This window comes from Lithobates pipiens, unplaced genomic scaffold, assembly GCF_037356315.1.
Source record: "Lithobates pipiens isolate NorthernLeopardFrog02 unplaced genomic scaffold, aLitPip1_a1.2 Scaffold_22, whole genome shotgun sequence".
NCBI classification, from domain to species: domain Eukaryota; kingdom Metazoa; phylum Chordata; class Amphibia; order Anura; family Ranidae; genus Lithobates; species Lithobates pipiens.
In genome coordinates this window covers 134,196,045-134,211,563 of record NW_027507784.1, presented here as the reverse complement: position 1 = coordinate 134,211,563, position 15,519 = coordinate 134,196,045, and the positions used below count along the sequence as shown (strand labels likewise).

Sequence of the window (15,519 nt, the reverse complement as noted above, 5' to 3'; positions counted from 1 at the left end):
AAATGATCTACTATCCTTAAAGAACTTCTCACATCCATCCTTTTTGTCATGCATGATGCATATATAACACTGGGTCATGCTCTAATAATATCAGGCCTTGACTATTGTAACACCCTTATCTTCTATTACATACAAAGAGTCTGTATTAAGCCTGTATTTTAGCTAATACACCTTTCATTGCATAATTATGCTTCTCTATAGCAGTCTCTGCTCTAGCTCCACATAGATCACTGGATAGAGTTCAGATACCTTGTTCCACTAAAGCCTTAAACAATCTGGCATCTTTATCTCCTTTAGCATTCAGATATATTCCCAATCAGAACCTTTAGTTCACTGATCAACCTCGTTTTTTTTTTTTTTTCTTCCCTTGTCATCCATTCTTATTCATGTGTCCAGAGTTGCTCTTACAGTTCTCCCAGGTCTCTCATTAGCTTTGTTTTATTCATTTTTTGTTAGCATTTTGCATTATTATAATAATGTCTGTACAAAAATGCTTTAGTTATTCCAATGCACAGTGCTCCCAAACACAACATATTTGATGGACATGTATTTTTCCCTACTGACATAATAGAGCTTCATAGTTTTAGTTTATTAGAAGTAATCCTAAAATATAAATTTAACTTTAAATACATACTCCATAATACCCATAATATAGGAACAGCAAAACACACTTCTAGCTGTGCTAAACATGAATAAAAGTGGATCCTGTTTAAAAAACAGGATAGGAATTAAAGTGAAGCTGTTGCCCATAATAACCAATTCGATTCATTTTTTTTCCTATTAAATTTGAAATCTGAACACTGTGAGCAGTGACCAAGTTACTATGGATGACTTTTTTTTTTGGCCTTTTGTTTTCTCTAGTTTTGATGTGTTATAGCTATTTACTGTGGTCTTATGCAGAGAGCAATTGAGGACAATGTGATTAGTCTAATGCATTTGTGTAATACCATATGTAAATGTACAAATTATGTGCAACAGAGGGACCTGTAGAGGCCAGTGTAGCCAAGATTATGTGACCCCAGTGTTGATGCAGATGGACAGAGGAGGGGCAAACAAGGATGCTGTGCAGGTGCCCAAAGTCTTCATTATCAACTGGTGATGTCATTGGTTGTTGGGACGCTGGCTGCTAGAAGGTTGTAATGGTGCACAATGAAATCCTGGGACTTTGTTTAACTAAAAGGAAGCCTTGATCTACCCACTGGCTTGTATGCAATTTTTGGGCAATTTTTAAGCATTTTTCCAAGGCACCCCTGAAGAAACCCGAAGGCACCCTGGTTATAAAAGGCTGCTCTAGAGGTCAGTGGAACAATGACTTTTAAGCTTGTTCAATTCGAAATTTGGGTTACTATGGTTTTCTTCACACTGCCCATTACCTTATTTTTAAATAAACAAAGAAAGCCAGGTTTTCACCTCTCAAGACTAAATGTAAATCTTTTTTGTTTAGCCAGTACCTGAACACATATTCATCTTCTTCTCTGAGAACCCTGAGAGCCACAGACCTCCAGGGCACACTATAAACCAAATCTTCCATTGTTACCATGTATTCTTGTCCTTTGTGTTTTTCCTATTGGCTAGTGGAACCATAGGTTATGTTTGTGGTCCAAAAACAAGATAGAGCAGAGGTAGAAGTGGTTAATGCTGAATGGGGTCCCTGCAAGCTCTGATTGCAAATTGCATTATAGAGCTCTGTCTGCTTTGGCGTATTCAGGGTGCTTTGAAAAGAAGCTGAATATGTATGCTGGCTCCTGTAATTATTTTTCTATACAGAACAGAAGTCGGTTTAAAGACGCATGTTTTTTTTTCCATGCACGCAGGAGCCGCTGGTGACGGCACGCTAGCTTAAGCAACAGCACGAACATGCCAATGAGGTTGGCACATGCTGATACAGGGGATATCTCCTAAACCATGCAGGTTTAGGAAATATCTGGGGTAGCTATAGGTAAGCCTTATTATGGGCTTACCTGTAGTAAAAAGCGGTCTGTAACAGTTAACAACCACTTTAATAGAACACCTATCAGGTTTTTATTGCCATCGGTGCTCCCGATTTACCCTATTCATCATATTTACTGTTATCAGTGAACAAAAAAAATCCCAAATTTTGGGTCATCCCCATAACGGCAATAGAGGGGATTTTTTTCCAATGAGGACAATAGTTCTGGAGACCCTGGTGACAACCAGGGATTCCCTCACATTTGAGGGATTTCCACAGACTTCCTGTTATGATATGGGACAGAAAGTGAGGGCAATTTCTCCAGTATGACACAGATGGCAAAAAAAAACCCTCACCGGGGTTATAACCCTCCCTTACTCTATCCAACATGTAAAAAAAAATGCTAAAGGTCTACTTTAAAGTGGTTGTAAACCCTTACAACACACTTTTTGCTACAGGTAAGCCTATAATAAGGCTTACCTGTAGCTACCCTGGATACCGTATCTCCTAAACCTGAGTGGTTTAGGAGATATCCCCTGTATTTGCATGTGCCGATGTCATCAGCACATGCGTACTGAAGCAATGGCTGGTTGAGTGTGCTGTTACCCACAGCTCCCGCGCTCATGCACGGAAGTGACATCGCGGCTCCGGCCAGTCACAGCGCCGGAGCCCGTGATACCCGGAAGTAACTCCAGGAGCGATGTCTGCCTCTGGAGCGGTGTACGAGGGTGGCTGCGGGGGCTTCGATCTCAGGTAAGTAATTCATAATGAGCTAGCATGCTATACATACTAGCTCTATTATTATTATTATTATTATTATTATTATTATTATTATTATTATAATACACGATTTATATAGCGCCAACAGTTTACGCAGCGCTTTACAATGTATAGGGGGGGACAACACTATTACAGTACAGTTCAATACAAAAGGTACAGGAGGGCCATGCTCATAGAGCTTACATTCTAAAGGGAGGGGATGGTGATACAAAAGGTAATAGCTGCAGAGAATGATTTGATTTGGGCGATATCTGAAGATGAAGTTGGTTATGTAGATGGGGGCGATGTTGTGGATGGCTTTCTATGTTATGGTTAGCATTTTGAATTTAGCCTTTTGTCATTCAGGTTTTGTTTTTTGGGTGTACAATCACTTTAAGGAACCCAAATAGCACCCTGTGGAGATGCTAGAGTGTGTTTCATAACTGTATTCTTTGTAGTTCTCTAAAACTACTCTAGAATTTGAAGTGTCAAATCACAAATCACTGGTTTCTGAGTCATATTTTACTATCAAGTTTCCTATGAAAAATATTAGATTAGGAATGCCTTTTTGGAAAACAGAAATTCTTATATTATGATACATTCAAATAGACAAGTCTGTCAGAAGCATGGTAATGTGTTATTCCTGAAGGCAAGTTCCAATTCAGTTGTCTTGCTGTGAATTTGATTCCCAGAAGCTTCTCATCCTAGTAAATTAGGGACATAGTGAGATGTTCAATTTGAGCCAAGATTAGAATATGGGTATAATCATGGCAGCAATATATCATAGGGAAGTCTTCCTCTCATTCTTGTGCATTTTATTGCCAAACGCCTGCAGTTTCATGCAGAGAAAAAGAAGAGTGAGGACGACAGACTGCTGCTTGAAATTGTGTGATTTTTCAATTACGATTTTTGTACAAAGCCTTCTATATATTTTATTCTTTTGTTCCAGGTGACTGGTCTGCAAGCTACACTAAGAAATTTGGAATCTGGTCATAAAATTGAGCTTCCTGTGAAAAAAGGTAGTGCATGTGAACACATTTCACAAAACAGAACATCATTCTACCTGTTGGTCTGTCTCATTTCTTGTGAAGATATATGTATATACATAAACACTCACATATTAGAGCTAAATAATAAATGTATTTGTTAATAAAGCAACTAGGTAAATGGTAATTTTCTGGCATATTTCTCAAAAATGGCAGCTAAAATGTGTGTGTGCTGTGTCCAATACACAAACCAAGCTTTTGCCAAATTTTAAACATGAGGCCCATAAAGAATTTCTTTCTCTTGATGGATCAGGGAAAGGTTTGATGTCCCAGTGACGGGATGAACCTATTTTTTTTGCCTAGACATTATTGTTATTGATCTAAATTTGCCCATGCAGGTCTATGGAAAATCCTTTAGAAAGCATAGAACCCTCTAATGCAGCTGCCTCCAAAATATGGCCCAGGGGCTTGATGTGGCCCTTGACTGGATTTAATCAGGCCCTTGGGACACTTCCCCCCCCCCCCCCCCTACTGATACAAGGCACTATTCCTACTACACCAACAGGGCAGAATTCCTGTCACGGATACCAATGATAGGGTACTATTCCTACTACTGACCCCTACAATGGGGCACTATTCTTCCCACTGACCCCAACGATGGGGCACTATTCTTCCCACTGACCCCAACGATGGGGCACTATTCCTCCCACTGACACCAACTGCAGGGCACTATTCCTCCCACTGACACCAATGATGGGACGCACTTCCCCTAATACCAACAGTGGGGCAATATTCCTCCCACTAGTATCAATGGTGGGTCATTTTTTTTTTCTCGCATTGACGCCAAGGCATTTTCTACTCCCAGCCACAGTCTGGCCTCCTCGTCTGAAGAGCAGTAAACTGGCCCTTTGTTCAGAAAGTTTGGAGACCCCTGCTCTAATGGATAAGGAGAATGTACTGTATATAGTCCATTTCAAGCAATATCATGCCTTAAAACCTGAACATAGTCTTTCCCAGCCACGTTGGGGATGGTTCTGAACTTTAGCAAAGATTTGGCTAGGGAGTTAACCCGGCCCCTGCTCAACCCAAAGATATTTTATGTTATCTGTAATGTAGGCATGGCCAGAGGGGCAAGGAAGCACCCCCCCCCCCCCCCCCAAGCTAGTACAAATAAGTAGGCTGGTGGCCCTGAGTGAAGATCTTCCCTTTTTCACACAACAGTTAGAGAAGCAACTGAAGTTGTGACAAAGTATTTAATGTATTTAGTCATTTAGGTGCATATTTAGGCAAGTCTGTGTGATTTTTATAGACTGCTAATCTTGTTTGGCTCATACAGTACTTCCATAGTTTCAATTCACAAAATGCCCCTAGAAATGTCATTTCATTCTTATAGTACGTGATTAATTGTTTTTGTTTTCAGAAGTCTGCACACACAGGTTTTCTTTTTCTTTTCTGCTCAACCCTGCAGAGATGTTAGTACAGTGGTCTCCTCGCTGAGCTATTGTGCTTTGACAGGGGGACTGCAACCCTGCCAGAACACCCCGGCTGCTGATGGTGCGAGCGCTGATTGGCATCCAATCGACTGCTTGATTTCCAGCATGCACGTTTGATAGAAGCCAGACAGGCTGATGTACACACTGGCCGAATGCCAGTTGATTTCTGTTGAACTGGCCAATATTCGACCCATGTGTCCCAGCCTTAAGATACCAGTTGAATTTCATCACTTTATTATTAAGGTGGGTGGACAGAGATGATAAAACTGTGCCTCAGACGCCTGAATTTGGTCAAACTATCTTTGCTGATGTAGACGATTAGCCAGTCTGAATTCTGCCCCTCCACCAGTGGTGGCCCATCCATAAGGGTGCAGGGGCACCAGCCCTCTAATCCATGCATCTGGCCCTCTAATATACATGCAGGGCGTTGGATGCATTGATTCCAATAGGGTTTTTAATTTTATTTATTTATTAGAAGCGCGTTATTACAGCCAGAGGCTCTAATAGGCTTCAAAAAAGTATGGGCTCAAGCCAACCCAGTGGTGTGACAATAGTGAATTAATAATCGCTATTGTCTTCCTGATTCTCTTCCCGGCCAATCAGTAAGCGGGTCTTGAGACCCGTCACCCAATTGGCCCAGAGGAGAAGCGATCCTATTGGCCACTGAGGAGGAGGAGGAGGGAGGGGACACAGGGAAAGCCCCCATGAAGCACCAGGGTGAAGCCACTGCCCACAACCTAGATCCTAGATGGCATAAGTGCAGGACCTACCGGGGCGGGGGGGGGGGCAACAAACAATCCACTTGCTGCCACTGCCCTCCACCCTTTTATACTGAAATCACATGTTCAAATGCCATCTTTGGTAATGAGCAGAATAGTAGAGTACCTGTAGAAGCAGATTCTAAGGAAATTTTGACCACTTCAGCTCGTATATAAGTCTTTATCTCTTCCAGTAAGACTGTTAACATATCTTTATGCAGGGACGGACTGACCATTCGAGCACTTAGGTACTGCCCGAGGGCTCAGGGCCACTAAGAGGCCCCATCAGGTTTGTCAGCCTCATTAAAAGCAGGAACAGTTTGTAAAAAACTTTAGTATTTTTACATCATTCCCTGAAATTGCCACTACGACATGCTTTTGCTGTCCAAATCTCAAGATTATAGCTGCCCCGCCTCTCCATTGCCTCCTCAGCCAATCGGAGCATAGTGTACATGCCCCTTTCTCCAGCGCAGCTTCTTTGACATAGGAGTAGGAGATGCCAACAGCTGGAGGACAGGAGAGGGAGGAGGGGGACAGCCTGCAGTGTGGGACAGACTGGAGTCTGATACAAGGTAAGCTGGCTGAGCTGAATAAAATGTATTCTTGTCAGTGCTTACCCTAGTGGGGGGGGGGTCTGTGTTTTCTCTGGCAGGACTCCTTCGGTCTCTTAGACTGCTGTTAGATCAATGTTCTGTGTGTAAGAAGTGCACTGCTTCAGTGGGAATGACATATCCTGAACTTCTCCCCCAATCCCTGTTACACCTCCCTACTTATTACCTGCTCTCCAGTACACAGGCACAGTCTCCTCCTCTCCTGCATTACCACATCCAATGTCTAGGAGCTACTTGGGCACTACAAGTACCAGCATGCCAGGAGATGGGGGCAGCAGTGTGTTCTATCCGGCAGATTTGTGGGTGAAAAGTGCTGGTGTATGTGTGTATGTATGTATACTGTATGTATGTATACTGTATGTATGTATACTGTATGTATAGTGTGTGTGTGTGTGTGTGTGTGTGTGTGTGTGTATACCAGTGGCGGCCTGTCCATTAGGGGCACCCAGGCACTGCCTCCTTTCTCCACACCACTTCCTATATGAATAATGGATAGATTCATGCATAGCATAAATCTATCCATGGCCACCGCCACCCACTCTTCATGCTACCCTTTTCAGACATTGGGCACCTGAATTACAGCGGGGGAGGGTGTTTTTTTGATGTACCTGATTAGAGCCATAAGCTCTAATAGGCTTCAAAATATGTGGAGCGCAGAGCATTGAGCTCTAAGTCCACCCAGGTATGTTAGAAAAGAAAATTAATATTTACTTTTCTAACACTGAACCGCCACTCCGTCAATCAGGAAGCGTGGGTCTAATGACCATGACCTGATTGGCTGAAAGGACAGGCGCTCATATTGAACGCCTAGCAGGAGGTAAGAAGAGGTGGAAGCATGGAGGACACAGGAGCCCCCGCCTGACCTGCTGCCCATCCCACAGCTCGTCACTGTCCTCCGCTTCCTGACCTGCCACCAAGATGGGGTAAGTGCCGGTCACACAATGAGCGGGCAGTCGGGGTGCTGGTTAAATGCCGCCGGGGGGTCAGTGGCTGCAATTGATGGACAGAGTGGCTGTGTTCATGGGCACAGTGAAGCTGCAATTGATGTTTTTTTTTGTCAGTATTTTTCTGAATTTTTCCCAGTTTGTGCCCCCCCCAAAAAATGTTGAGCACCAGCCACCACTGGTGTATACTGTGTGTGTGTGTGTGTGTGTGTGTGTGTGTGTGTGTGTATACTGTATGATCAATGTGTGCCCACTGCTGCTCAAAAGAAGTCGCTCTTAACAATCCCATGCCCGTGAAAAATCCACTTGTTGCCATTCGGGGCCATTTGAATGGTGCACTGCTGAGCTCAGCCTCGGATCAGGCAGCAGTGCAGATCTGGGTACACACCTGTGCAGTGACATCATGGCACACATCAAGCATGACTTTTATTCACATGCCCCACTGCCAGGTCTGAGGCCAACCACAGCAGTTCACTATTCCGCTGGCTCTATGACTCGCTTGAGCAGTTCAGAGCCCGCAACATGTGGATTTTTTTTTTTTTTAAAAGCCTTTTCCTGCCAGCTGCCTACCACACCAAGCACTAAAGTGCAAAGGCGTGTGTATGTGAGGGGACACTGATGGAAGGTGACACTGGGGTCTCTGACCTAGGGTGGCACACTGGTTGCTCTACCATAAGGTGGGACTCTGGGGAGCTCTGGCATAGCGTGACACACTGGTTTCTCTGTCGTAAGGTGGCACACTGGGGGGGCTCTGATGGAGGGTGGCACACTGGGGGGGCTCTGATGGAGGGTGGCACACTGGGGGGCTCTGATGGAGGGTGGCACTCTGCAGACTGTCATGTATAAGGAGAATGTTGGGACTTTGAAGTAAGGGATGACTCTGATGTGAGTGTGGTGCTCATCCTGAGTGCTGTACTCCTATATGTTTTGTTTATTACTTACCCACGTACTCTGTACATTATACTGTACCAAGATGTTCACTGTCTCAACAGCTACATAGTTGCATAGTAGGTGAGGCTGAAAAAAGACACAAGTCCATCAAGTCCAACCTATGTGTGTGATTATATGTCAGTATTACCTTGTATATCCCTGTGTTTTATGGTTATTCAGGTGCTTATCTAATAGTTTTTTGAAACTATTGAAGCTCCCTGCTGAGACCACCGCCTGTGGAAGGGAATTCCACATCTTTGTCGCTCTTACAGTAAAGCACTCTCTACATAGTTTGCTGGTTTTAATTAAATTCGTATGTAAGGTTGCCTCAGTAAGCCAAAGATATATGCTTTTTTTTGTACATAAAAACATATATAATGCAAACATTTATTTTAAACAAATGATCCATTGACTGAGATTTATTTGTGTCTGTGAAATTATCAGTTGGGACAGTCATTTAGAATTATATGGGTACAAGGACTGTGGTATGTTTGCATAGTTTACAGCAGATGGAAATTCTGTTCAATCCTCCTTTAAGACTCTCCCACTGGCCATGCCCATTGTTCGCCATGGTGCACTATGCATGCCGCAAATCATCATCTGCCTGGAAGGGGTCCCAGTGCAGTATTTTGCCCAGAGGCCCATGATGCTGTTAAGGTGGCACTGCCCATGAGAGGCTTCTGGTTAATTTACTGGGTCACCGGCTCTAAGTCTCCTGCCACTTTGCATGTCGCCGAGCTTGGTGCCCCTCCAATCCGCATGGGTATGCCCACATTCATGTTGCATCACAGACGGCCGCGTGGTGGCCATCTCTAAAGCCCGAGGGCCCCATCATCTCTCATTGCCTGGAGGCCCCATGAGTTGTCAGTCTGCCATGTCTTTATGTTGAAACCTGAGTCTAGGACTACTTTAACTATAAAGAATATGATTAGATGAATGTTGACCCTACATCATTAGCTAGAGGCATGACAGTAATTAGTATTTTTTTCTAGTACAAATACTGTCTCTATCACACGCAGAAGAGAGCTTGAATGTCGTGCTGCTCTGCATTTCCATGAAGCAATTTTCCTACATTGATTACAAAACTAATCATAAGGCAAGGCAGCACTGTCAGATCCATGTTGTTTAAACATTTTTTATATCATTATGCCTTAACACAAACCACGGTGAGCGTATTCTTGCTGAATGGCAACCAGTGCCCCTTGACACAGCTTGCATACTGCTACTCACATGGATGAATAATGAGCTCAAAGTCCCCGCTGGCCATGTCTCTATTTGGTAATGCGCAGCAAACATTGAGTCCTGTAGGAATGTAGGAGAAAAAGAAAACTTTGGCAGAACCTACTTTGTTTTATGTTTACAAAATCATTTTTTATTTCTTGTTTGTAAAGGCAAGTTTATGTTCAGATAGTTGAAATGTATCAAATATGACTCGAATGCAATGCATTCAGTATTACAGCAGATGGGGTGGGGTCTTGCTCAGTAGTGCATTAAAATCTTCTCTTTCTTATTTACTCTTCTGACCCTTGTGTTAGTACATAATGTTGTTGTTGTATGACCCTACAGTATATGCAACCACATATCGAATTAAATTCTAGTAGTTAAAGTGGTGTTGCACACAAAAAAAATGATTAAAATTCCTAACAAAATTAAAAAATAAACATTTGGAAAAAAAAATGTTTTAACTTACCTCTAAATGCCTGTTGCTAGGGGGTCCCTCGTAGTCTGCCTCCTTCAGTGCCTGGGCTGGTGACATCACTTCCCCTTGGCGCAGGAAGGGCTCAGCTCTGCCCCCTCCCTCCTGTCAGTCATCTGGGACATGTGACGGGTCCCAGATGACTGTGCAGCCAATCACGGCGTGCGCCCGCTGCTTGTGCATGCACAGCCTTACAGCCGGATGGCCACAGTTGCAATGCCAGCTCCGCCGAGCGGAGGGGGGGGACCAGTGGAGTTTCGACCCCCCCCCCACATCGATGGACCCTGGAACAGGTAACTATCCGATTATTAAAAGTCAGCAGCTGCAGTATTTGTCATTTTTAATTTTTTTATTTTTTATTTTTTCAAATGGAAACTCCTCCTCTTTAAGGAAGAACTCCAGAGCAGTCGGATTTAAGTTCCATTTTATTTTGTATTTCCTACTGGATGTTATGGAAATAAGAAGCACACAGCTTTGTGGCTATGATTATAATTTTGTTGACACACAATTCATTCACACCAGCAGTCAGTAGGGAGTAAATATTCACATCATCTGCTGCTTCTCTTGGCTCCGATTATATTATAGGAGCTGAGCTCTTTCCTCAGTAATGAGGTATGAGCAGCAGCTGCTAATACAAGAAAATATGATCTTGTTCTGTATATGCAGTGGTTACACTCACTGTGGAACCTAAGAGGTTAATCCTCTGCATTGTGTAAAAAGGCTGTTTGAGCCTGGCTTCTCAGTTCTTCCACAGTCCCCAATCCATCTCCTGATAGTACAGAGCCTTGGAGGCACTCTGCACATACTCAGTGTGGTGTGTATTGCTAGAGCATTTTTTTTTCTTGGGAGGGTGCATGTGATCAACACAGGGCCAATCAGCAATGTCCAGACAGAGGTTCAGGGGTCCTGCAGCCTCATAGGACGGTCAGCGGAGAATGAAAACTCCCCCCTACAAGCTTTAACCAGACACTCATAGAAGTCATAAGACTGCTATATACTGCTGATGAGAAAAGGTATTTAGCAGTTTGTATTTACTAAAATAATTGCATTTCCATATTATGTGTACTGTGGGAGACTAGATATTGTGAATGCAGGGGGCTGGGTTTAGTAACACATTAACTATTGCAAAATTAAAAGCCCTCTTATATCCCATACACAGACTCTTCCATTATCATTTTCAGCCCTTCAGGTACTAACATTTAATCTCTTTGAATGTATTATCAAAGGCTAAATAGCAGTAAACCGAATGGGGAAACATATTTTTTAAATAAAGAAAATGTACTGGGAGTTTATAGCTGTTAAATAAAGAAAAATATAAGTTTAGCCCTTTGATATCATGAGCCACCCTCTGTGGCTTTGCTGTAGGAAAAGACAATATTTTACCTCCTGATAAGTTGTTCTACCATCATTCAGAAACCCTGCTGTACCAAACCAACAGTTTACTCAGATAGCACCTTTTTTTTTTTTTCTTTAATACTCAGTAATTTTTCATACAGTGACTACAACACGCTCCACAAATAAAATTTCATTCTTAAATGCCCCAGGCTTTCTATTGCTTTATTAGTGTTATTCCTATTTGCCAGATACAATTTTGTCTGCACAAACCGTTTCAAGGAAAGGATCAAACAGTGCAATTGATTTGACATAAAAACTGCTATAGCTGGTGTTGATTAAACATATCAAGCTGTTCATCTCCTAATTCTTTCAGGATGTGTGAAAGTACAAGCAGGGAAGTCTTGCTTTGCCAGTTCATAAATTGGCCACGTGGATGGTGCTTTGGTACGCCTGTTACAGTCTGTCAGGGTCTGTTGTACTGATGACTGCATTGTGTGTTGTATGGATGAAGATGAATCTGTGTTAGAGTCCACATTGCTCTTCTAGATATCACACATGGTTTAATAGTATTAGGCCTTTACAAAATTTAGGCTGCTCATCAGGAGAGGACTAGAAACCATGACTTGAGAGGCAAACACAAGTCTCAAGTCTATCAAATAGACTTTTTTATGGTAGAGAATGAGTGGCTAAGACATTGTACCAACATAACGTGTGCTGGTGGTGCTGCAGTGATTGATGGGCATGGTGAAACATCGGTGTTCCAAAAGAACAAAGTTTATTGCAACTTGTCTTTTCACATCTTCCAGTATCTGCTATTCTTGCTGTTTTCTGCAATCAGTTGTTTGAAATCTTGCAAATCAAGTTGGTGCTGAAGCCTGGATCACAGGTGTGAATGGGGAGCAGACACCTTTATAATGCCTAACATGGCACTGATTGTAGCTCCCACTTTAATCAATGTCTGAATGGTGAAGTATCTCCACTTTATATATTTTATTACTACTGGCCCAGGGGGGTGTTACTCCCCCAGACCAGTCCTCATCTGTATTTGCACCAACCAATTGTGTGTTAGGCTGGCCATACACGGTTCAAATCTCAGCTGGTTACTGCTGATCTTAATTCAAACCGTTAGTGGGCAAATAGGGTATGACTAGCCTTAAAGATTATTTACTATTGTTCAAAGCAGTAGCTATCACAAAAAGGGGTATCCATGAAGAAATCGGGATAATCTGCAATTTTGTTAAAATCCCTTTAAAACTATTGGCCACAATGAATTAAAATAATTAACATAGTGACATCTTTATATATTGCAGTAATAGCATCCATGTGATCAAAGAGGAATTTGCAAGTGTTGAATTTGTGTCTAATTCCAGGGTAGATAGTGCCTGAAGTAAACTATTAAAGGTCTCCGCGATCAGGAGTGCAGAAATAATAGCCATACAAAGCAGCATAAACACACATTTTACAACTCCTTTAACTGAAAACAAGTTGGACCGAATATTGGCTTGGGCTTCAAAATAAATATAGCCCAAGCTTAGGCTTTACCCCTACTGTATGAAACCATCCAATGAGTGATTGTTCCTCTTTCAGCCTTGTCCATGCATGGATCGAAATTCATGTGATCCCTGCTGATGATGCCAGCAACATCTGGCCTCATCAGGGATAATTTTACATGTTGCACATGACATCAGACGTTGCTGACAAAACGCTTTGGGTCCCGTGATATGCGCCACGTCACTTCCACCATTTGTTGGAACGCGGATGACGTCCCTGCCATTTCCTATGAGCGTGATTTGATCTTATGTTTGTAAGTGCAACTTGTAGTTTAATTAATTAAATCTTTTTAATGGTATTGCACCCTGAGGAGCCCTGTTCTTTCTTCTTGATCTATGTACCATGTGCACTTGGTGGTCGTGCCATTTCCTAAACCGATGTTTCTGGAGACTTATCTGCTTTGCTGGTTTTGACTACTTGTCATGGGTGTCGGTTCCCTTTGATGAGTAGGATACTTACCTAGAAGTTGGTGGAAGGAAACGCACCTTTTGAAGACACTTCATTTTTTAACCATTATTTTTTCAAAATTAGACACTACTGTCACATTTGTGGTGATTATTTGTTTGCTGGTGGTTTATGGACATTTACTTATACACATTTGTCTGTTTAGCGCAGTATGAAATCATAATTGTTTCCTTTGCATTTTTGAGGCCTTGTACTTTGCTACTTGCTGCTTGTATTATTAATAAATAAATATATATATATATATATATATATATGTGCGTGTGTGTGTGTGTGTGTGTGTATATATATATATATATATATATATATATATATATATATAAATTTTGTCACATTGCACTGTTATATACTATATTTTTTAATATCGCATTCCCAGAGTGCACAGGCTGGAGGGGTTGTAGATCCCTTCCCTTTTTTTGGTAAGGGGATTTTCATTGTTTCAGAAATTCCTTTAAGGTTTTTAACAGGTAGTTTTGAAAAAAAAAAAAAAGGGTAATTAAACAACCTGTTTGGACTTCATGTAGATATGTTGAGCTTATAGATTTATAAATAAATTTAAATTTATAGATCTTTTTTTTTTTTTTTTTTTTTTTTTTTTTGTAATATTCATGTTTTGTTTGAAAATATATACAAAAGCCAATTTAGGAAGTTTTATTTTTGCTCTATACTATACTATTAGCTCAATATGTAATACAGGAAAGCTTTACAGCAGGGATATGCAATTAGCGGACCTCCTGCTGTTGCTAAACTACAAGTTCCATCATGCCTCTGGGTGTCATGCTTGTCGCTGTCAGTCTTGCTATGCCTCATGGGACTTGTAGTTCTGGAACAGCTGAAGGTCCGCTAATTGCATATCCCTGCTTTACAGTATAGGCAATATTGGACAGCTTTACTGTATGAATAAAGCATTTGTACTACTTACTAGAGAAGAGCAAACAAGGATTCAACTTGAATGACTTTTTTTTTTTTTAAATATTAAATGTTTGAGGTTTAATAACCAGAAAAAATGATGCACACCGTAGTTTACAAAAGCACTTACTGTACAAACAAGATTAGATATAATACGTGATATACACGTAAAGGGTATAGTTGCTGAGGCAACAAACATGTGTTGAGGTTAGTTATCCTAAATAGTTTACCAACCCTACTTGTCTCTTCCCTTTTGATGCTTCACCCACAGGGACTCCACCTCCCCACTTTTCCTATTTTGCAATGTCGTGCCTCACGCTCACTAACAAATCATTTTTGATATACAGGCAAACCCCTCCTCTTCTACCCTCCCTGTTCCTCCGATACAATTAATACCCCTGGATAGACTCTGACCAATGATTTGAGCTGTCAAACCAAGTTTTTTTTATATACCCACAAAGTCAAAATCCTCCTTGAGTTACAGCAGCTCCAATTCTTCCATTTTGTTAGCTAGGCTCCTGGCATTTATGAACACGCCTCTCAGTTTTGTACAGGTGCAAATTATTTCCTTATTAGTGGCTGTGATTCTGTTTTGCCACTCACCCAGGGTTTAGGTATAATATTACCAACAATGCCTCTTGGTACTCTCTGACTTTCGCTCACTGTTGTCTATTACTTCCTCTGATCCCCGCCCCCTAGTTTAAAAGCCCCTCCAACTTTTTGGCCATTTACCCCCCCCCCCCCCCCCCATCTACTGTACTATTTCCAATCAGTTGGACCTGTATTCTTAAAAACAAGAACAAGACAAAGAAGTGCCAACAGTGTCAAGAGCTTTAGCACCAAAAAGGAAATAAGAGTGCAGTTGTATCAGCTGATTGTGGTGGTAGTTGTTAGTTCCATAGTAAATTTAGGAATGGGTAAGGGGAGGATGGGCAAAAAGAATTTAATGCCACAGCTTTTGTTTTTGATTTGATTTATAATTTGGTGAAAAGGATGAGGGCACAAATTCAGGAGACTGGTAGTGACAATAGTTTTATCTGGACAAATAAGGGTAGTTGTGGAAACTCCTTAATGGACATTTTTTGCTAGTTTTCTAAGAGGGGAACATATTACCCATATAAAACTAATAGAAAAGAAAAATGAATGCAGCACAAA

The 15,519-nt window shown here is 41.7% G+C and overlaps 1 protein-coding gene across 1 annotated transcript in view; it reads left to right on the top strand.

The window, feature by feature from the left end:
* Window positions 1-15,519, top strand: part of SPAG16 (sperm associated antigen 16) — a 1,450,443-nt gene that overhangs the window by 128,297 nt on the left and 1,306,627 nt on the right. The window contains exon 8 of the mRNA XM_077448331.1: window positions 3,639-3,708. Within this exon, the coding sequence (XP_077304457.1) occupies window positions 3,639-3,708 (70 nt within the window). The remainder of the gene's footprint in view (window positions 1-3,638; window positions 3,709-15,519) is intronic.